The sequence below is a fragment of the Thamnophis sirtalis genome, unplaced genomic scaffold (genome assembly GCF_051295495.1).
Source record: "Thamnophis sirtalis isolate CommonGarterSnake01/CBP01778 unplaced genomic scaffold, rThaSir2_p1.2 scaffold_12, whole genome shotgun sequence".
NCBI lineage: Eukaryota > Metazoa > Chordata > Lepidosauria > Squamata > Natricidae > Thamnophis > Thamnophis sirtalis.
The window spans coordinates 66,670,615-66,694,818 of record NW_028261392.1 but is presented as its reverse complement, the minus strand read 5'-3'; the positions used below and the strand labels follow the sequence as shown (position 1 = coordinate 66,694,818).

At 35.7% G+C, this 24,204-nt stretch overlaps 2 protein-coding genes across 3 annotated transcripts in view; one reads left to right on the top strand and one right to left on the bottom strand.

Annotated features, from left to right (window-relative positions):
* The window catches only part of CDC73 (cell division cycle 73), an 88,038-nt gene extending 69,323 nt beyond the window's left edge, over nt 1-18,715 (bottom strand). Inside the window, exons 1-7 of the mRNA XM_087726226.1 lie at nt 18,516-18,715; nt 10,964-11,069; nt 9,303-9,372; nt 7,598-7,660; nt 7,453-7,505; nt 6,743-6,831; nt 5,003-5,219 (exon numbers count right to left, since the gene is read on the bottom strand). Of these exons, the coding sequence (XP_087582352.1) occupies nt 5,003-5,219; nt 6,743-6,831; nt 7,453-7,505; nt 7,598-7,660; nt 9,303-9,372; nt 10,964-11,069; nt 18,516-18,646 (729 nt within the window). The 5' untranslated portion in view covers nt 18,647-18,715. The remainder of the gene's footprint in view (nt 1-5,002; nt 5,220-6,742; nt 6,832-7,452; nt 7,506-7,597; nt 7,661-9,302; nt 9,373-10,963; nt 11,070-18,515) is intronic.
* Nucleotides 18,716-19,031: 316 nt separating this feature from the next.
* Nucleotides 19,032-23,854, top strand: GLRX2 (glutaredoxin 2). Of its 2 annotated transcripts, none has more exons than XM_087726225.1 (4): nt 19,032-19,091; nt 20,506-20,569; nt 21,460-21,636; nt 22,862-23,854. In XM_087726225.1, exons 2-4 carry the CDS (start codon nt 20,507-20,509, stop codon nt 22,997-22,999), a joined length of 378 nt encoding a protein of 125 aa, XP_087582351.1. In that variant the 5' UTR covers nt 19,032-19,091; nt 20,506; the 3' UTR covers nt 23,000-23,854. The 2 variants fall into 2 exon arrangements, with proteins under 2 accessions (XP_087582351.1, XP_087582350.1); XM_087726224.1 differs by lacking the exon at nt 19,032-19,091 and adding an exon at nt 19,188-19,273.
* The last annotated feature ends 350 nt before the right edge of the window (nt 23,855-24,204 follow it).

The window sequence follows — 24,204 nt, the reverse complement described above, 5'->3', positions numbered from 1 at the left end:
TGGTTTTTAACCTTCTCTACACCACGGACCCCCCTTTAAATACCTTCTTGGGCTATGGGCCACCAAGACTTAAGATTTGTGATAATATTATGGCCCCCAGGGGTCCCAGACCACAGGTTGAGAATTCACTAGACTGTATTTCTTATATTTACTGAAATTAGAATATCCCCAGCTACATTTAAAAAGGAAGATATGACAGTGGGAAAAAGTCCTCTTCTGCATACATGTCATAATTTCAACAAGGTTAAGACTGTTCGATTTGGGTCTTTTTTTTCTTTTGAACAGAGTAGAACCTACTGTCAATCATTTAAAGAGTGTAACAAGATAAAGTAGATTATCAATATGCAGTTCCATATTATGAAATTAGTTTATAAACTAAGTATAATGCTTAGTTTAAAAATAGATATTCTATTCTTTTTTCCAAAAAAAGAAAAAGGGTCCCAACTCACTCTCTCTCTCTCTCTCTCCATACATACATACATACACACACGTACACACATACATACATGTAAAAGGCAAGAAAAAAGTAAACCTTGAGAGCAAGTTAAGAACATGTAACTTTTAGAGTGAGGGAAAAAAGTTATTTTAATTACGCTGAAAGAGAAGCTGAATAAGTGAAATGCATTATTCCTTTTAAGAGAAGCTTAAAAATGACAAATTAGCATTTTATAAAAGGCACATATTTAACCAATTTGCATCAAATCTCAATATGCACCACTTCTTGAATGGCATATGTACACAACAGATGTCCTCCATTACTGTTAATTCTAAGTAATAATGAATGTATTCAGCAGCTGAGCTCCATAAAAACATTTGTAATATACTAAACGGCTCTATCTTATTCATTATCATTATGAAAACATTAAAAGCATAACAAGTAGATGCATACTATGAGTTTATATAAACATTAGGGGATCTCGTGTTTGGGAATCTTGACTACTTAGCATTTGGATTGCTTGTACTACTTTATATCTTAACTTTCAATTGTCCTCTTCTTCAAAGTTAGGTAAACAGAAGTAAATTAATTATAATCTGCTATGAACATATATGTAAGATTAAATGATTGATAAATTTTCATGAGAACTTTTTTGATAAGAGTATTATGAAAAATAGAACTAATTTGTGATGTCAAAATGTAAAGTTGCTTGCTATGCCAAAAAATTATTTCAACTTCTCAAAAAAGTAAACAAGAATCGCATACTGAATCATTTACTTCAAACCATGAAGTAATTTCCAGTAGTTGGAATTAATAGCAGTGGCAGAGGAATGAGTAAGCACTGAATTATAAAGCTTACTGTAATACAAAAGCTGTGTTTCATTAAACAGATTCCAAAGTAACAAGATACCATATTTGAAAACTCTCTGGGCTAATACAACTGTTAACTGCATTTTTCAAACAAAGAACAAATCCTAAGACAAGCCTTACTTTTCAGAAGCAATTTTTTTTCTTCTAATTTAATTACATTTAAACTAATTTAGTGGCCCCAATATTAACTGCATAAAGGACTAACTATTCTAAGCAAATAAACTTGCTAAAAAGGCTGCTCCGACTTTAATCTAAATGTTGTTAATATACTGAACCATTTATAATTCATTTATTTGTTTGTTAAAGGTTAATGTCAAACTGACTAAAAAAAAGTAGATAAAATGCATCCAGGAAACCATACAAAACTTTAAAAAATAAATGTTATCATGGCTCATCCACCATTCTGTCCCAAGGATTGGGAGAACAGCCAGGTTTCCAATGCCTTTCTGAACATCATCAAGAAGGGAGCAATATGAAACTCTGAAGACAATGTTGCTCCAGAGAATTAATGCTAGGGTCTATAATTGTTTCTCTTCCTGAAATTTAAACATTAGCGATTAGAGATGAACAATATTTTATAGAACTGAAGTTTTCAAAATGCCTTCTCAAAAAGTGGGATGGAAACTCCTGGTTGCTAGGAAAGGGCAGAAATCATGGAAAAACAAGCCAGTGTAATTCTTACAATCGGGACATATTACATTGAATTCATTCCCCAAGCAAACCCTTCATTCTCATAATCTAAAGGGCCTTTTAAAGTTTCAGAAACAGCTTGTAAAATATTCTAGGTATCTGTGAGGAAGGGATAAAGGGAAAAAAATAAGCAAATTTATTTCCGTGATATTTAACATTTTGGTATTCAAAATATGAATGCTTCAAGAGTCTTTTGTCAGTGCATGCTGTGCTTTCTAGTTGCAAAAATGATTTCTTGGCCGCTCCTGGAAATCACAGTATGACATGAGCTTCTAAATGACAACAGAGAGGCCAGCTTTAATGTGAATCACTTCCACTGGGTTTTTTTTTTACTTTCTCACATAATCTACTCTTTGAAATGCCTTCCTACTTTCAAGATATGTATGTTATTGTCACCAAAGGAAAAACAGAAACTTCATGCTCATAGTACATCAAATATAACTCTTTTGATTCCAGCTATCCCTTGCAAAGCAACAACCAAACTGAACTTTTACTTCAGCGATGACAATGATGCATTTCACAAGTTACATAAAATCAAATCTCTATAATTTTTAATTAAGGATTTTGATTACAATAGTAAAAACCAATATAAAATAAACTTTAAAAAAGCAAAGAAAATAGACTGAAAGAATAAAAAGTGGAAGCAAAAAAGAAAGAAGAAAATAAATATATAAAGAACTAAAGGAAAAGGAGAGGTTAAGAGACAGTGAAAGTATCATAAATGTGAAATAAAAAAAAGGAATTAATTCCATCAGCACTGTACTTAAAACAATCAGGAAGACCCTGCACAGAAATTAATGTTCATATCCTTCTCATTTACTGTATACAATTAAGACTTGTTTTTAGTAACAACAGAACTTTAAATTTATCTGGTCAAAAGTGAAGCTAGCTGAAAGTAATGGGGAAAATTTCTAGTAAATGTTCTTAAAGCCAGAAGCTTATTTTAGAGCCACTTGAGTTCAAGTGATGGATTGAAAATATAATAATGGATTCCTTGACTTTCTAGTTGTTGTTAGATAATTAATTCTTTTCACAGATGGCAATGAAAGTGGTAATTAAAAATATCTTCCATTCAAAAAAAAAGCTCGGATGCTCATTCCTTTCTATGAAGAGCAATTTAAAACATATTTAAATAGTATTAATTTATGTAAAATTTGTTAAGCAGTAATCAGAAATACAAAAGCATAGTACAGCTGGTAAAAGAGCTCTGATTTTCAAACATTTAAGTTTTGTAGTTTGATAGTATGCATATTTATTCAAATGATTTTTGAGAATTAAATCTATGTACCTAAAACACAACCATTTTGAAAAGTAGACTAGAGCATATTTTTGTTTATTAGTCTGTTTTGTAATATAATTTTTTTCATCAACAGGGTAATATAAATCCTTCTGACTTTGCAGAAGTAGACTCTGGGACCTTTTCTCTCTATAGCAGACTCTCCTATCTGAAAAGTATTACTGCACAACCCTGAAATATTGAGAACTCTAATCACAATCCCAGTGAACAACCATCGGCTTCCATCAGTGTGCTTTCACTGTTTCAGAAATGAACTCATATTTATGGTTCAAATGACTGAAAGACAGCGACACAGATCTGAACACGTGATAAAGGGGCAACAAAGACAAGAAAACTTTAATTCATTGCTGCCATCTAGTAATTGACTGGATTTTTGCAGTTCACATCTGATAGCTCTATTGAATGGTAAAAATGATTTAGATGAATTATTTTAAACTCCCTTTTTACAAAATTCTAATGTAAAACGTGTGAAACTTAAACACATACAGAAACTTGCAATATGAATGAGTTGGCAGCAGGAACAGACTTAGTATTTTAAAACCTTGGAATGACAATAATCACATATATTGCTGGTTAAAAATCTTCACAAATATGTAACAAGGCTACCATCTAGTGGTCTGACAGAAAATAAATGTAAAAAAAAATATCAAGCAGATAACAGAATACAGAACAACTCTTACAAGCAATGCACTTCTCCAAGTGTAGCCTTGAATCAGGGTTACAGGAAACACAAAGCACTTATCCAAGTGTATCTTACATAAACCACGATTGATGATCAAGCAATGTTGTACGAACCAAGGAACGCACAAAGGAACGTTGACTCCTGCTACTAGGGCGTGGCAGCATCCATCCTTTTATCTCCAAACCTGCCCCTAACAAGCCCCAGCTGCATAATGAATCTTGTATCCCCAAAAGACTCACAGCAGACATCTGCTGAGTCACAACAGCTTAGTATTTAAAAAATTCAAATAAGATTTCAGGATAGGTAGTAGGTAATAGGTACACAATCTTGCAGCTGGATGTGAGATATAGTAACATCACAATGGGAAATGGGGAGTTTGACAAATTTATTTTTGAAAAAATCAGCATTTTAAACTTAGTGACTAAATAATAAAATCTAACAAGGACCACACTTCCCTCCACAAATGTATTTAAAGTGTCACTAATATAAATACTGCGGATTGCCTGTGTGAAGTTTCTTTATTAAAAAACCTCAAGTTATAAAGAAAAGTTACTAGCATATTCCCAAATTAATAACATTATAACAGATAGCATTATAAAATAAATGGATTTTAAGCCATTATTAATTTTCATTCACAAGGCAATGATACATGTCTTTAAACAGGATGCAAATTTAATCTAGGATAATCCAAAAATAAACCACATGGACTACTGTTTATTTTTCTATCACCCATCAAAATATGAAAAATACAAATTCCAAATCCTAGACAGTTTATATTATACATGCAATTTAATGATATATCAAATTAGATTCTGAATATTTTTCAGAAATTAAAAACTTTATTTTCATCCAGTTTTGTAATCTAGAGCTATAGCATTTCTCAAAGTCGAGCTTTCTTAGTTTCATTACACATTATTTTGCATAAATTTTCTCTCCTACATTAACATGCATTGTGTTCTTCCTAAACAGTGAGGAAAGAGCATCTGCTTGATATCAGATTAAAAAAAATATAATAAATCAATATTACCTTGCCTGTGCTCTGCAAGATGGTAGTTCTTGTCCTCCATACCCTTTCCCTGCTGACAATATCTCTAGTAACATCAACTTCTGCATCAACAAAACTTCTCTGTTTAAGAGCAGTTATATCGTCATCTAAGTCAGTCTTAATTGTGGCCCTTTTCTTGGCCATAATTTTGGCCTTGATAGCTGCGATTTTTTCCACAGACATGGCTTCAGATAAGGATCTAGAAAAAAATGGTTAGAAACTGGAAGAGTTAGAAATTGGCATTGGCTGTTCAATCATTCTAATAAACAAAATTCTTCTTGGTAAACTGTTAATCACCAAGTTTTATAATAGAATTTCAATTCTATCAGTAGGCAGTTCCAAAGATAAATCTGCAAAAGAGCTGTCTTTCCTCCCAAGATTATCCTTTATAAATAAAATCCTTTATAAATAAAATCCTTTTATTCATTATTGTGAAGAAATTGTATTGTACTGTATTGTAAACAAGTATTGTGAAGAAAACTTAACTAAGAAAATGAAATAGAAGGGTATTTTATGATTGTTATCTCAATTCCATCATTAAGTCTAAAGATGTAAATAGTCAGCATCCCATTCCTGCTGTTGCTCAGTGAGAACAGAAGTGGAAACCAGAAATTTTGTGATTGTTTTCAAGTGATGCAAAAAGCCTGGTTTAGCTAATATTTTTATAATAATGAGAAAATATTCTAATATTAGGTAAAACAATTTCAACAGACGTTGAACAGTATTCTCCTACACTTAGAAATTTTTTTTTGAACATAGTCAATATCTGTCTTCATTCAGTTTCCTAAGGACTGTAATTACTTTGGGGCTGTTTAACCAGGGTTTGAAATAATAGTTTTAACCACTGGCAAATGGCAATTTGTAAAATATATGGTTCATTCCTTCTACTTTATTCAACTAGATTCACACTGCACAGCCAATATCAAAAACGTCAGGCTACTCTTTTAAATGAAAAATACCTTTTTATCAGGACATCTGTTAGCGGTATTTCTAATTGCATATTCTAAAATGATATAAATTATCATTTTTAAAGTTATTTTTGATATTTACCATGTTTTTAATCCCAAGATATGCTGAATTTTAAGAACTTGTCATTTTTGCAAGGACAAATTTGAGAAAAATCTAGTAGCTATACTATTGTTAAGGTACCGTATTTTTCACACTATAAGACACACTCCCCCCCACCCAAAAGTGGGTAGAAATGTCTGCATGTCTTATACAGTGAATATTGCGACGGGGAGGGGAGAGGGATTGGTGCAACGGCAGCATTCGCTGGCGCCACCTGTCACCGCTGCTGTGTTCGCCACCATCAGGGAACACTGGAACCTTCCCTGCCAATCCTCGCCGCCTAGAAACAGCTGATCGGCAGTATTCTGGGAAGCCGATCCAACCGCCGATCAGCTGCTTGGCAGCGAAGGCTCCAGTCTTCCCCGGCAGCAGCAGCAGCTCAGTTCATCTGTGGTGGGTGCAACAGAGTGGAGCCCTGAGGAGCCACGTGCTGGCGCTGCGATAACGTGCTGAACCTGACCAGGCTGTTTGCTGCAAGGACACTAGCCAGATGGATACCCAATGGATGCTGGGAGGCAGAGGCAGATTTCTTTTTTCTTGTTTTCCTCCTCTAAAGCTCATGTGTGTCTTATGGTCCGGTGCGTCTTATAGTGTGAAAAATACAGTAATTCTTAAATTAAATTAATCTTAAAGTACAAAGAAATCAAAACCTGCCTGATCTGCTCAGTCTGCACAATGCCTTCCTTGTGTCCTTCCAGCCGAGCTGCCAACCGTTCTTTGTCAAGCCGCACACACTCTTCATCCTTATAAAGAGAATATTACTCATAAGATTTTCTTTATTTTTTTACTAGAATAACTAAGAGTCGACAAACATGAAACTGGAGCATTTAAATTAATGACTATCCACAGGATGGTCTTCCTCCTTACTTTTTAATAGCCAGTTTATATGAACTATTTACAAATAAAAATCAAGTTAAATTTCAATTGTTCAATCTACCCAGAAAAAGTTCAGAAAGCCTCTTACAAAATATTGATCTCACACTGTGCAATTGAACCGGGTAGGAATTACAGTACTGGCAGTACTAGTTCGGTGGCTCTAATCATTTTTCATTGATCAACAGAGCTAATCTATCCACACTGGTGTCAAACTGAAGAGAGAAAGAAAAAAAAAATAAACACTGCATTACAGAAGAATTCAATGAAACTAATTCTAGTCCTTTAATCAAACAGTGAATTTCAAGTATTGCTATTTACAGTTCTTAAGTTGTAGTTCAAAAGGGATGAGTTGCCTTCATATTTACATACAGTAATTACATACACATCCTATAGAAGATAATAATGGAAGAAAAAAGATCTGAAAAGTTTTAAAACCATTGAACAAGCTTCATCTTATTCCATAAAAACCTTGCATGAAACCAATTTACCTCTATTCTTGGTTTCTTAGCTTCTGCTAATATTTCATCAGCTGCCCTTTTAACTGCAAGAAAAAGAGAAAATAATAAGCATTAGAGAGAAGCTTTTTAAAAAAATTCCACTAATAAAATATTTAATTATTAAATTAAACTGTACCTTGAGTAGAACGTTGGAGACCTATTTCCAATGGTGCACTTCTATCTATACTTGATGATGTTGCTAAAAAATTATAAGTACAGAAAAAATGAATGTTTTAGAATGTTCAAAATTAAAACCAACAGGTGAATAGAAAAAAGTGAAGCAGTAACCAGGCTATATTAAAATATTAGAACATGAATTCCCTACATGATAAGGAAGGTTGCCTATTTGCCTATGGAAGCATCCCTTACTATCCATGTTAATTGTAGCACAATGTTCATGCTTGATGTTTCCAACAATTCATGTTTGATGTTTCCAACATCTAGCAGAATATCTCCATTAGGCTTTTCCAAATACTGAACAAGGCTGAAGGTATTATGAGATTATTTCGATGACAGAGAACTGGATTTAAGCAAGTGGTTCCCGACCTTTTTTGGGTCATGCCACAGCTAAATATTTTTTAAATCCTGATGCTCCCCTGTGACATATAATTCTTATTTTGCTCAAAAAGTGAACTCCACTCATGCGGAGGAAACCTAAGAGGCCATTAACTGGGTTTAAATACAATTCAAATTGCCCCCATTAAAAATCAAATTGCACCGTGGGGAGCCTGGGCCCCACATTGGGAACCACTGCTTTAAGCATTTTTCTAATATCAGCAGAACTGTCTTGGTACCCACCTACCAGGCTCCATTTCCATTTCATAGTTAAAAAAAATGAATAAATAAAAAGAACGGGGAATCTAGCACATTACAGAGAACGTGTCCACATTAAATATAATTGTTAGTTACCAAAAGAAATATTTCTGAGTGCCACATAGTTCCTTCTGTTATTTTTTAGAACTACAATAATAGGAAATAATAAGAAACAGGAATCTAATGTTCTGCCTGGTAATGTCCCCACTAAAATGATAAGAGGGCATCCTGGGAAGTCAAGGGAAGATAAGGGGAAAGAGCCAATATGGAGTAATGGTCAAGGTATTTGACTAATAACAGTGTGACCAGAGTTCTGATCTACCACGAGTCACAGAAACTTCCTCAGTGCCTTTGAGGGAGTCATTTTCTCTTAGCTCAACCTACCTAGAGGACTCTTCTTATGATGAAAACAAGAGGAAACACTACAGGTGCCACCTTGTTCTTGTACAAAATGTGGGATATAAATCAATCTCATTCATTTATCTCCTAGTAAATGTGCCTATTTGACCTGATAGTACCAATATAATGAAAGCTGTACATTGGAAACTCCTGAGTAAAAACTATTTCTAATACTTGATTAACCAAAACATATCTATAGCAAGAAATTAAATAGTTTTTCTCATCAAGCACCTCTAATATGTGATGCTGGCTGGGGATGGATAAGAGGGAAATAATTTTTCTTTTCTTTTTTCCCTGAACATTTATATTTTATTACTGGTTTTTTCATACTGAATGTTTCCAGTAGTTTCTTCTTTGGGTTTTAAATCAGGCCCTCAGAAACATTCAGTGAAAGAGAAAAGAACTATTCAGAACTTGTTTTTCTTTTTTTAACACCAGTTAGTTATATATTTGACACCAGATTCAAATAGTCTTATCTAATCAAGTAAAACACTTGATTTGGTATTTTAATTTCTGACAAAGGGACTAAAATTATTCTGCCTTTTAATATAAGACAAAATGTTTCATTACTCATGAGCTCATGGTCATATTTTTAGGAAGAATACTAAAATAATAAGCAGTTGACTTACATGTTTCTCCATTAAGATATGCAAGAAGATCTTTTCTGTCCGGTCTTCTTACTACAGGAATGTTTTCAGTCTGAAAGGAATAAACAATTGGCTTAATTCAGTAATGTAAAAGTCCCAAAATTGGTATTTTACTGTGAACCCACTTAACATACTTAAATCCTAGCCAGACTTTCAAAGCTAATATAACAAAGCAAAAATACAATGCTCAAGACATATTAGTAAAATACATTTATATTATCATATTTTGTCAGCAGAACAAGCTGAATGTAATCACATTCATCAAACAATTTGCAGACACTAGTGTTTCTGTATTGTTTAGGTAAACATTACAAAATTTCATTTTAAAATATATTCAAACGATACTAGACCAAAGAAGTAATTAACTAATTTCTTCTGCCCTACCCCCACTCCCATCTAAGGTTCGTAGATGAACTTAAAATCACCTGCAGTCACGGCTTGAACTAGGTTACCATATGCTGGAGCTGCTATTCAACTGAGACAGAAAAATACAGTAGTTTCAACAAATCTATGAGAACCTTGCAGATCCCTGTGCTGAGGTAGTTGCTGAACAGCCTCTTTCAAGTGCAATTTGTGTGTTAAACGTGTGCATGCTGGCAGAAACTTGTGGTGATTGCCCATTTCTGAGAATTATAGTGAACAAAGGTTTGTGGGGTGCTGCTTATCGAAGCAGCGGCAGCTATTTTATGAAAAAATCTACTAATAAAAATCAGATTGGTCCCCGCCATCTTGGTCTTCCTAAAAACCGACTTTTTTCAGAGGGCCTACAGTAAGTGACAAGATGGCTAGTTTGATTGTTTTTATGATCTTAAAACAAAACACAATTCAGTTCTTACCATGAACATTTCTTGTGCTGCTTGTAATGACTATACAAGATTTATTTAAATATTGTTTTTTTTAGAGTGTTCAGTACAATTATTTTAAGAAAGTTTAAATACCAAATATTCATTTAAATTAGAGAGTGAGTGTTCTTTACATGGAAAAATGTTGCCATTTTTTAAAACTTATTTGAAATATTTTTGTCACTTTTTATTCTTTTGTGTTATTGCCCCCCCCTTCTTTTAAGTTTAATGTTTGTTATGAAATATAATAAAGGTGTTTGTAAAAAAAGTTGAAACAATCTGTTTTATTTCTTTTTTGGTTTTGATTGAGCTTTAATGGTAGTTAATATAATGCTGACAAGTCATCTTGGGCAGGAGTATTTATTGAGCAGTATATATTTCCAAAGCTGGTTCAAATCTTTTATATGTAATTAAAATAAATTTGAAGATTATTTATAAACCTAAAGATGTACTAAAATGTGCAATATAGTTTCAATTACATTTTTGTATGCTTTCAAATGACCGCATGTGACAGGTAGCGGCCTCTCTGGTCAGAAGATTGAGTTACGGTTATTACTGTACTCCCGCTTTAAAGTCTTTTCCAGAAGAATTAAAAAATAATAACTGAAACAATTCCTAAACATATAATCATAAAATCGTTTGATACAAATTGCTTCCAATAAAAAGAATGTATTGTAAGGCCATGATTTGTGATAGTTCAATTCCTTAGCACAGAAATTCGTATTCAGATACTTAATGAATAACTGGGGAAATGGGAAACACCATTAAAAAAAAAGTCAAGCTCTCAAGAAATGTACTTACTGCCGCACGACGGACATAAACAGGATGTGAGAGATGTACATTATTCAACAGGAACAAAATTGAATCCAACGTATAGTACTCCCTTGGCTGGCCTTCTTTTCCTGTCCTGTAGAGAAGAAAATGAAAATTGGTTTAGAAAACTGAAATAAAAGGAACAGATGCCATCTAAGTTTCTGACCATAAAAACAAGAAATATGAACTAATAAATAACTATCCCTACCAGTCAATATTTGGTTTTTTCTGTGGAAGAATGAAGGAAAATTATTCTTACGATTTCACTCGAAAAGTATATTTTCTTGCAATTTCTCTTTTTTCAGCAAACTCAAGAACTTTTATTCCATGAGACAAGGGCCTTAGGAATTCCTCCTCTTTATTGGATAAAATGGCTAATTACAGTTCAAATATCTGGGGGTTTGCAAACCTCCAATTTGGGAGCCAAAGCTGGCTTTCTTAAAGAAAGGTAAGCTAGTGTCCACTTTAAATAGCAATAAAATCTAAATCAGATTTCAATTATTATTAAATGACTTTTCCTCCTACCTTGCGGTTCCAGGCAGCTCAAAATTACTATTTTTGTAGCAAGCCTCGATTGTTACTATGTTGCATACAGAATACTTACATTATCATATTGCTAGTATCCTGCTGCATTAAAATATTATTCCCAATTGGATTTGAAAAATGTCCCTGAAAAATAGCTTCAAAAAATTGCTTATCACTTATACAGCTAAGTAATAAAACAGACTAAATACAATTACCGGTAATTAATATAACGAGACCAGGTATCTATAAATATTCACTATATCTGTGCCTTGATGAGACAAATCTCCACAGTTGTCTAGAAAGTTAAAAAACCTATTGGTCAAATGAATTTGATTGGTAATCAGGATATTAGATATGGATTATGAATAAAAATCTATTGTCTTTTTGGACATAATGATTCAGGGAAGTCCTCTATAGAATTATATACTACAGTATTTGATATGTGACAATTGATCCACCACACAAAACTCCTAATCAAAGTGATATTATTAGCCCTTCTTAAGAGCAAAAGTACATAGTATAAAAATCTTATAAATCTTGACATACAAGTTACATTCAGAAGCATTTTTAGCACTGTATAGTGTACAAGGATGAAATAGATTAAAGTGGACACTTTTTGTTATGTATTTTTTTCTGTATTACTAGCTCTTCTACACTTTCTCCCCAAAGAGATAATGATAGCAAGGATTCTAGAGGTATAAATACACTTTAGACAGGGATAAAAATGTGGAGGAAACATTTCGAGGAAAATTTACAGGTAATGGAAGTATTAAGCATCTCCTTACTTTTCTACCAGCTTTTTTTATATATAGTTATCTACTAGAAAATGTTGACCTGCATAATAACCTATGCACTGAGTGAATCTAAGCTGCATAAAATACTGAAAATGAGTTCATTGAGTAACATAAACTATTGTAGTAGTGAATGTTATGTGGTTGCAGTAAGGTTAATTAATTTACTTTTTTTGTTCTTTACAGCCTAGTCAATTTTACAAATTCAAAGTAAACAAATTTGCCATGATTCAACAAAACTACATTAATAATAAAAAGAAAGTTGTATGCATAATATTTTCTATGACATTTTCCAATATTGTGTGTTGATTTACTTTTTAGATTAACTTTTCAAATATCAACAGAAAATTGTTGGCACTGTGCATCCAGAGCATCCAGTGAAACTTTTAATGCAAATTGATTCTCTGCAGAATATACAGAGGATTTAAAGAAATCTGATTTTTTTAAAAAAACTTACATATATGCTCTTCTTAAAAACATTAATTTAAATATAATTAATAAATTTACTTTTGTTACATTAACTTAAATTAGTTGACATTTGCTAAAACAAAATAAAAAAGTAAATTGTATGAAAGGGTATCAGCACTATTCTATTATTCTGTAGTTGTATTCTGAAACACTGGATTTTTAAATCATTTCAGAATCAATACAATGAAAATAAAGAATTATGAGTTACCAAAAATATGTAAAGAAACCAATTGTTTCTGCTCAGTCGACAGCACGGGTGTCAAACTCGCGTATCACACTGCCACCATGTGACGTTTTGCGATGTTTTTTTCCTTCACGGATCTGGGGTGGGTGCAGCCTGTGAATGATGCATCCTGCCCACGGACACCCCTGGTCTACCTTAGTCCTCATTCATTGACCATTCAAAGTTATAACAGCACTGAATGAGTAAGCTTGACTGGTCCTCATAGTTACAGCTGCTGCAGTGTCCGTGCAATCATATGACTGTGATTTGGATGTTTGGCAGCTGGCTGGCATTAATGACAGTTGAAGCATCCGGTGGGTTACATGATTGCCATTTGGAACCTTCACTGCCAGCTTCTGTCAAGCGAAGTTAATTAGGAAGGCAGAAGAAATTTGCAAATGGCAATCATATGACAATCATGCCTTACAACTGTGCAGGATTTGCCTAGCAATGGCAATTAGAACTTTTGCAAAAAGTCAAAAATCAGTGAAAATATATGATGTTATACTTTAAAGCCAAGTCACTTAGTAATGGAGCTGTGAGTCCCAATCACCATTGTTGATTGAGAAGTATCTTTAGAGCAGGCAACCCATGTTCCTGGTCCATTAAACAATGCCATCTTGCTGGATCTAGGAGTTGTGCATTCTCTCTGATCCTTTCCGTCCCATGGAAAAGCATTTGTCTGGCAATCCAGACGGCTTCAATCCTATTCATCTTTTGCAAGGCATTTGGCCCAGGCAGTTAGGTAAGCTCTGCTATTAACATGGTATTTTTGACTGGGAAATTGGTTTCTTTTTTAAAAAAGAAAATCTTGGGTATCATGGGCTGTGTCCAGATACTATAATTGCTGTTTTAATCCCTGCACAACACTCAGAATCACTATTGTGTGATTGGCAGCCCTGTGGATATTTAAATAAAGAAGCAAGGAGGAAAGTCTTCTCTGGGGTCCTAAGCAAAACAGGGATCAACTGGATTTTTGTTCAGAGAAAACATTGAATACATTTACAGCAATCATCAGGAGAAAGGGATATAAGGCTTTTTCAAAGTTAATTTCAAAGTTAAGACAAAGCAGAAAATTATCTCAATTCATTCTGGATACAGTCTAACCTGTTTTCTATCAGCTTCAAAAATAATAGTATAGCCTTATATCCCTTTCAAGGGTTGTTTTTGTGTGTGGATTGAAAAAAATAACATTTTTGCCTTGGGTGCGCTGAGTTTGGATTTTGAGTGTTATATTACACTTACAATTTTGCCCATACTTGGGTGATGGTCTGGCTCAATAAATTATAGATATCTGAAAGATTTGGTACTACCAAATAAGCTTTTGAACTCCACTAACATTCTTAATTATTATTGTGAGTTTTGATTCAGTAAGCACATTTAAAAAATGAACAAGTTCATTTTCGAAGAAAAATTTAAAAAATGTGAAAATCATATTAAATTTAAAGAGAATTTTTAAAACTCCATTTAGATTATTAAAATCATTTTTTAAAACTTTATCTTTTACCCCCACTGGTGGATGAACTAATTAATTTTAAGAGGAACCTGGAACATGACATTGTCCAGTCTGAATTTCACAAGGACCATGGAGCACTTGGTCTCTGGGGCAATTTAGGTTTAAAGGAAACAGCAGAAAAGAATCTTTATTTCTTACTGCCATGTGTTCTTTACTCATTTACTGTATATTTTTCAGAAAAAGACATATATTACACAAGATGAAATTAAAAGACATATTACATTGGACAGTTTTTAAAATCAAGTCTTACTTTACTAAATCAGTTCTTCACTCACAGCTATTTATTTGTTTACTTAGTTTCCCTTTGTTTTCATTTGGGGAAAGCCTAGGCCAAGAAAGGAAAAACACTGGAAAAGAAATCAAGTGATATTATCTAGAATATCTATTTCTTTACTCATATTCAAGTCACAATCATATGTCAATATTTTAAGAACACAATAGATTAAAAATATAAGCTATTTATAAAGGTTTTTTCGCATGAAGCATCAATTCATAATTTATTAAATTGAACTAATTGAAATAACATGTTAACACTAAACCATCATTTATGAACAGCAATACTAAAGCTAAGCCATTTTTTTTAATTTTAGGGGAGGGGAGAGGGAGAGAGAGAATATAAGGTGATGGAGACTTACAAATACTGATTATAAAAATCAAATAATCATGTCATTGATTTATGATTAGCATCAGATTCCTCAGATTATAATTTGCAGCATCAATAGGAAAAGTGGTTGAAGTCATTCTATTTTGAGATTTATATATGAAAAAATAGGTCTAAAATACTTCAGTCTTCAGCCAAATTTTATATGGCAAATCCATTTCTACATGGAATCCACACCAACTCTAATCTAGACTTTTCACTAGCACAGAAATAAATTCAACAAACTTTTCCTTTATCTATGGCTTTAGCATACATTTATGACTGCTTAACTATTTACAGAAGGGGGAAAACCAAGGTTTAACTATAAATTTTTAATCTATAAAAGTTTTATTTGTCCTCAGAATTATTAGCAAGATTGTCTATAAACATCGGAATGTACATTCAATTAAAACAGAGCAACTTCTGCTGAAAAGTTACTTTCTGGGTTACATCAATAACACCGGATCACTTCAAGATTAACTTCAAGAAAAAGCTTGTGGTTTTGTTTTTGTTTGTTTTTCTATTTTCACTTGTTTTAAAAAACGCAGATTTTTTTAAAAATAATATAATTACATTTGCAAATATAAGTACAAGTAAATGTATACTTGAATGTGTCAACATTTTATTGGCTAAACTTAATTTCTTCTAAATTTACCATGACTTAAATTATATTCATTTGAAATGACTCAAATTCAGTTAAATATTTAATTAAGCACAAGCAAAGAATTTCTCTTCAAAATAGCTGCATATTTAGGAAGGGTTACAGCTTCAAAGACTGTCCCTGGTTATCTGAGTGTTTATGTCCATGTGTAGTTTACTCTTCACTGGCAGTTCCAGCAGAAATGCTGTCTGTACATGCATATGCATAGGCAACTGGAACAATGTTTGAAACTGCCATATAAGTAAAGTCCACAGTCTCCCATGAACTGTGCTTATTCTAATAAAAATATTTTTACTGGATGTTCTCAAGGTTAACATTATCTGACATATCCTACCAAGTTATTTGACAGAGAAATAGAAAAAAAAATGTTTAAAGTGAGTCTTGGAATGCAAACTCAAGAAAAATACTACACAAAAGAAAAAAATGTTTGAGAAAGAGTACTGAGCATTTAAGAATCTTTTAATCTTGTCTTTTAATTAATCTAATATCAACCAATGCCGTGAAAAATATAACAGGTTACAAAGATAAATTCAGAAAGGGAAGGTATTTGAGAATACAGAAAAAAAGATAGTGCCTGCTCCCTGCAGTCAAGTAAATCACAAATATGTATACTAGTATGGAGATTCCTGGATTATCCTATATAAAGTGAAGTCTTTATAAAGTTTTAAGGCTTTACCATGAATTATTGAAAAATTCTTGTCTGTAGGTTCCTGACTCTTCCTGGATACCTTTGTGTGACTCCTTTGGATTTAAAGAGTTGGATCTGTATTTTTAGGCTTTTTCAACTTTGGGATTCATAATTTTATAATTAGCTACTTATAATGTTCTACTTTCAACATTAAAACACAAAACTAATTGAAGGTATAATAGAAGCAAGATATTAAATTCCCAGAGCTTACTGAAAGCAAACAAATCATGAAACAGATGCATGTAAACGTTTGTAAAGCACTCAAATATACAACTGCTGTCCTTTTAAGAAAAATATGTAATAGGTTCTAAAGATCACCTATTTTAGAACGACTAGATTTTTTTAAAAAAAAGATGGACATTTCCAGAAATCACAACCCTGCTGAAATGCATCAATGAAAAATGTTGTTAAATGTTCTAAAAAGAAAAAAAAGGCTAATACCTTGCTCTTATATTCTATTGCAGAGTCTTGGTTGACTATCATCAAGAGAGACAGATAACCTTTAACTGAATCTATCAAACCTTTACGAATTGTCCCTAATGTTCAAAGTATGAAAACAAACAGTAATGTCAAGTTTACTGGTAAATGACCTTCCCAATAATAGCCAACAAAAAAAGTTTTATTAAACCAAAGTGTTGGTTTCCTTCTACAAACAGTGAAGTTCTTAACAGCCAGATAGCACAGGTCCTTATAAAATGAATGTAACATTCAGATCACCTCAATTGTTTCTTATCCAGATCACATCTGAAAAGTTGTATCAACAACAAAATAAATAAATAAATGGTGGTTTGTATTCCACTGTACGGTCTGCTCTTTCAAAGGTTCCATAAAAGTATCTGGGGGCTTTAAAAGAAATAGACACCAGTCTCTGTTGCTTCTTTCCCAGATCCTCATCCATATTTTCAAGGGGGTGGTAGGGAAGGGACAGCCATTCCTATCGCAATGCACACAAGGAAACCTACAAGAACCCCCATTTACCCACTGGGCCAAGCAACGTGGTTTTTTTTTTCAAGCTCTGAACTTTTGCGTCTTTTACATTCTGCTACAAAACTCCCAGATCATCAAGAATACAAAAAAATTCTGCCCCAAGTTGACTAGATTGACTTCCAAATTATGTTTTTTTCAAGCTCTGAACTTTTGCATCTTTTACATTCTGCTACAAAACTCCCAGATAACCAAGAATACTATCTATCATCTGTCTATCTCTCTATCATCTCTCTCTCTCTCTCATCTATCTATCTATCTATCTATCTATCTATCTATCTATCTATCATCTATCTATCTATCTATCTATCATCTATCTATCTATCTATCTCTATATCTATGTCTGTCTGTCTGTCTGTCTGTCTGTCTGTCTGTCTGTCTGTCTATCTATCATCTATCTATCTATCTATCTATCTATCTATCTATCTATCTATCTATCTATCTATCTATCTATCTATCTATTCTGCTCCAAGTTGACTAGGATTTACTTCCAAATTGAACCCCCCCCCCAACTGCAGGGTGCTAACTTTTATCTGCTCCCACTGATTCCCTTCCTGACGCTCTGACACCTGAACAAGACCAAGGAAATCACGCTCTCTTTTTGACCAGGATTTATAGGGACCCCCCACTCCCACCCCCCCACACCCCCAATCCCCGCCACACACACCCCACGTGTCTCCCAAGCGCTCCGCACGAAGGTTGCTGCAACTCTCCACACATCCCTTTTCGGGGGAGCCGCTTCCTGGTGAGCCTGGAGGGAAGCAGGTGCGGCCGCCCCCCTAAAGACCCCCCCCTAAAGACCCCCAATCCCACCTCCGACGACCTGAGAGCCCCAGGCGGCAGGGCGTTAATCGCGGCTGGGCAACCCATCCCGCTGGGCGTCCCCGGAGGGCTCGGGAGCGAGCTCTCCTTCTCGAGGGGGGAGGAAGCATCGGCCGAGCAGGGGGTGAAGCCCCTCAGGAGGGAGGTGGCCGCTCGGCCCCTTCCCCTCACGGCGGCGGCTCCCCTCACAGACAACGGCGGCGCTTGTGGCGGCGGACTCACCCCCAGATGACATAGTTGGTCTTGACGTTCTTGGGCCAGGAGAACTCGCCGAAAATCACCTCGTCGCCTTTGACCACGATCTCCTTCTTCTGCGTGTTGTACTGGCGCAGCACGCTCAGGACGTCCGCCATCGCCTCAGCCCGCGCCGCCCGCCCGCCGGCCTCGAGACCCCGGAGACCCCCTTCCGCCCGCTCCCCTCGCGACGCCGCCGCCTCCTCTTCCTCCTCCTCGCCTCCCGCCCCGAACGGCCGCCTCGCCGCCCGGCTGTCAGGCGACGCAAACCGACCAACCGCCCGAACGACGGAGCCGACCACCTCAGCCGCCTCAGCCGACGACCACGCACGCGCAGAAGGAGGGGATACAGCCGGAAGGACCCCTACCCGGTCCGCCTACGCCCGCGCCTGCGCTCAGGGGGAGAGGAAGAAAAAAAAAGCAACAACACATCCCTTGACCCCGCCCACGACTGGGATAGGAAAGGCCGAGCTGTCTCTTTCAGCGCTCCCGCTTCTGCCTCTCTTCAACCTCTCGGCGTGATTGACGTGAGGGAGAGCCTATCGCAACGCTCGGAGGGGGAAGGTGGGCGTTTCTTTTTTTCCAATCGAACAGGCAATGGGGTAGACAGCCCCCTCGGGGTGGTTGAGGGCCCTTGGAAGAGAAAGCAGAGCTTGTCTTCCGGAGGCGGGGCGGGGCGTGGCCCGGGCGGCTGTTCTCATTCGGCCGATGGCTTCGAGGGCGCTGCGGAGGCTTCGGGTGCTCAGGTTGGTCGGAGGCGGGATGTGCGCGGAAGGAAAGGCGGCTTTGGCTCCATCACAGGGCTTGTTGAGATGCTATGAATTCTATTTTGCGAGTGAAGGCAGTTTAGTCCAGTGGTCTCCAACCTTGGCCACTTTAAGACCTGTGGACTTCAACTCCCAGAGTTCCTCAGCCAGCTTTGCTGGCTGAGGAACTCTGGGAGTTGAAGTCCACAGGTCTTAAAGTGGCCAAGGTTGGAGACCACTGGTTTAGTTTGTAAAGAGATTTAGCTGCATCTATTTTTGTAACATTCACCTTGGGTTACCCTGGAAGGTTTGTTCTTAGCTACCAGTTAACACTCTCATTTTATAGGTGTTTATTCCTAACTAAATAAACTAAACTATATAAACTCAATAAACTAAACTAAACTATATAAACTCAATAAACTAAACTAAACTATATAAATAAAATCTGGGCTGTATGCAAGTTAATATATTCGGCCAGGATTTAGTTTTGAACCCCTGGAGTCTTTCTTGCCATGCACAGGAAACAAAGTCTTGGGCATTCAGTGCAGTTGCTCAACCGCTGATTTGCAGCTGTTTGGCCATTCTCAAGAACTGGTTAACGACGGTGGGTTTTTTGGGATCGTCCTTATTGAAATCCTTCCCACAAAGGTGCTTTTGAAGGGGGATATTTATCTTAGCTTACAGAACATCCTGGCTGCGGAGGTGATATGCTTAGTTTCCCCGGCTTCATATTTTTATGTTTGAGTCCCAAGAGAGCTTTGGAAGTTTGTTTTTCAGAGTGACTTTGAGGATGGGGGTCTCTGGCATTTTTTAATGATCTATAGTGCTTTATTTGACTTGAATTTATGAGTTAATCATTGTTTAATCTTTCTATCACAAAGTGGCTATCTCTTTGGTATTCAACTTTTAGAGTTAGAACTGCTTATGTGTTAAAACGTTTAGGCTGTGTGCCTGTGTACTTGACTGTAAATCTAATTTAATTGATATTTCTTTAGTTCTGTAGAAGGCTTGGTTTTTAAGTAAATGTATATTTTTAAAAAGTAACTCCTGGTAATCTTAAGATTTTAATCAAAATTATTTTTTTGTACATGTCCAAAAAGATTACGCCACTTTGCTGGCTACTTTTATGAAATTTACAATGTAACTGGGTTGTAAGGCTGCTCTTTAAATACAGGATTATATTATAAGCAGTCTGTAATATTCATTGCAATGCCTTTTTTTCCCCCTTTTAGAATGGGGAACAATGCATCTGCTGCTACAGCGATATCTAATACTGCTATAACAAACCAAATACAAGTGAGTAAACGGGGTTGGTGTAAATGCTGCTTCTTGTGGGACAAGGACTTTACTTTTTCTAAAGTATAAATTCTGAGTCATGTTTTTGAAGTCAAACACATATTGTTTATAGCTAAGAAGTCTCTCCCAACGTTGTTCCAGCTGTTGGTTTTTCAGTTTTTCACTCTTTCCTGTTTCAAAAAGGCAGGAAATTGTACTGTCAGTTTTGGTTTTTTTAAGTCATAATTAACTCCCACCCCACCCCAGGGCAGTATAGAGCATTTGAGAGCCACATTTGGTCCTAAAACAGCCGCTCATCATGCACCAATGCCTTTTAACAGTACTGGAAGTGTGTCCTAGTCAAAGCAATTCAATCTATCTAAAAAGGTTTGTGTTAATTTGTACCAAGAAGCCTTTGGACACAAACTTCTTGGAAGTAGCAGAAATACAATAGATTCTTAACTATTTTAATTGGGAGTGTTAGCAATCCTATTCAAACTAAATAATGAAACTTTGAAAAGTGGAAAACCATGTTGGCAATACAATAGTACTTTGATCATGCCCTCCCTTTTAAATGAAAACATGCTAGCTGATTCATTTGTTAGTATAGGCTGAACTGGAACATTTTAATTATTTGAGGGGTGTGTGTAATATTGAAGGCTATAGTTATGCATTTTTCTTTAACACACAAGTATGTAGAATGTGTTTCTTTAAGCAGTTGCTTTTTCTCCATTATACAAACATTATATTTAGAGCCAGACATGTTTGTTGAATAGGTTACAATCGTCTGGATAAAACCCTAAACACTGAAGTTTATTTGGATTTCAAATTGATTTTTAATCTAGCCACTAACTCTTCCTGTTTCCCTTATGGATACTTCTCATCGTATCAATTTTTATTTCAACCCACAGGATGCTATATCAGATAATTGTGTTGTGATCTTCTCAAAAAGCAATTGTTCCTACTGCAAAATGGCCAAGAGACTATTTCAAGAAATGAATGTCAATTATAAAGCCATAGAACTTGATAGATATGAAAATGGAAGTCAGTTTCAAGATATTCTGCATCAAATGACGGGCAGCCGGACAGTGAGTACTATTTTTTTTTCAGATTTCAGAACAACTACCACTTTTAGTTTGGATGAGAGGACAAAGCCTGCAGAGAGCATCCTGTGGTTTTCTAATTCTGGACAAACTCTACTCCATTTATAAGAGAAATCAGCAAGTGCAACTGGAGTAGTTCAGAGTTAGCCCAGAATTTTAGTGAATTTTACCTTACCATATCATTCAAAGTGATCCATAATGCAATAGCTACTACTCCTATAGTTTTTTTAAAAAAATAAAAATAAAAATATATATGCAACCCATACATTTATGCAACCTTGTAATAGATGTTGCCTTGAACAAATTGCTCAGATGTGACAATAAGAGAGCTTTATGTTTTATTTCTAGCTTTGAAGATATTATATATGACTGGGCACTCTGAGAAATAAATATATTTTACTGAAGAAAGATTTTGTGTGATAAATTTGTTTTGGTCCTGCTTTTACCAGATATTAAAATCGGTGTTACGTATTTAGGAGTTCTTTACATTTGGTATATGAGTGCAGCATTTTGATGTTTTAGCATAGTGATTTTTTCTTTACATAAGACTACAATCTCTGGTCTTGGAAAAACTAGTGAGGAGTTGTTATTATTGTCATTGTTTTCAGAATGAATATTTATTTTTTGCTTATATATGTCCTTGTTCACCTTACGTTTGGATTATAGCTCTCCATCTGAACTTGACAATTTGAATCAAGCTTGTGAATTTAACCTTTCAATTTTAGATCATTGGTGAATACTATCTTTAAATAAAAATTAAAGTGCTAAATTGAAAAAAAAAGTTATCTCTACTTGGTATTTCACTTGAATTCCAAAGGGAATCTGGATTTTTTTTTTTTAAAGAACACTCACTGCTAGAGTTAGATTGGATTGAATAAGATGCTGCTCTTGGATGTTGAAGTAAAGTCTTACTTATATCAGTAGCTTCTTGCAGGTTTCAAGGTTTTTTACCAAGTCGGATTTCTCCAATTTTTGTAACAGAGCATCTCCCTTGATTCCTTAATAACATAAGTTCAAACCATATGCTATAGTGCCGTGTTCCCAAACTTGGCAACTTTAAGACTTGTGGACTTCAACTCAGAGCTGGCTGGAGAATTCTGGGAGTTGAAGTCCACAAGTCTTAAAGCTGCCAAGTTTGGGAACCACTGCATATAGTGCATTTCATCCATGTTTGAACCATATGCTTTTAACATTTATTTATATTCAACAGGTTCCCAGAATATTTATCAATGGAAACTTTGTCGGAGGTGCTACAGATACTCAGCAACTTCACAGGGAAGGTAAACTCCTTCCATTAGTTCACCAATGCCAGATCCAGAGAGAGAGAAACTCAGTACATTCATACTGAGTTTTCCTTGATTTTTTGAATAAAATAAACCCAAATTTCACTTTACCGACATACCTGTACAAAAATGCTTCAACAACTTTGAATTGTCCCAAAATATATTGGCTAATTTTAGTAAATATTCAGGTTGCAACCACACAGGGATTCCTGGGAGAAAACTTAGCCACCTTGTTACATTAAGTCAGTTCTAAGTCTTTAAGAACTATGCCACCTGCACTCAAACCCGGAGCAATACTCCCAGGATGAGTTTGGGAGACGTATGAGCACCTGCACAATATTCAGCTGCCGTCCATGAGAATTTGCTCATTGCGGTTTCTGCAACTCTGTACTGAACTTTATAGCTCTATTGTCCCTGCATGCTGCCTTTCTCTCAAGAAACTGGACACTGGCAAGTTTGGTGTATCGAACAGAAAAAAATGAAGAGAGACTTGAACCAACACAAAATCAGCAGACGGAGGGCTGGAAATAAGATACTGGGAACAGTCATTGGCAAAGGAGAAACTGAACTCAGCTTAATTCTTCTCTTCAACATATCTCTTCATCATTTGCTTCCTACGCCTCGGAGCTTGAACTTCTGGTTAGTCCCAGCACATGAATCTTTATGCAGTCTGATACAAGGAAGGCTTTTTGCCTCTCTCTAAAGTTATATAGAAAGGGAATGCCAGCACATTGGCAAAACGTAGCTCTGGAGAAAGCAGAGAATATAGATTGAATAAGCCATTTTGGATGAGATATATATATATATATAGACTAGTTTTATATATGCTGAAGTTCTACTTCAATTGTACCTCTACTTCGCTTGAACCAGTGGTGGGTTGCAAATCCCCTTCCAACCGAAACGGTTGGAACGGGGCCAGCGTTGTCCTCATGGACGTGTGCAGTGCATGCGCACAAGTGCGCATGCATCTTAGCGCCTCCGCAATGCTCCAGCTGCTCCGTGGAGTGTCGCGCAGGTGCTGTATGCACTATGTGCCTGTGCAGAAACTCAGAAATCTTTAAACACCGGTAAGGAGCTCGGGCGGGCGGGTGGACCTTCCGGAGCACCATACCGGAATGGTATCCGGCGCTCCGGGCTGCCTCCGGTACGCGCGTACCAGGGCGTATTGCTTGCAACCCACCACTGGCTTGAACCTACATGTATACAACTGTAGTTTTTACTGTCAACCTTCCTAGTCTTTTGCTTAGCAAGTACGATTCGGTAAAATCCA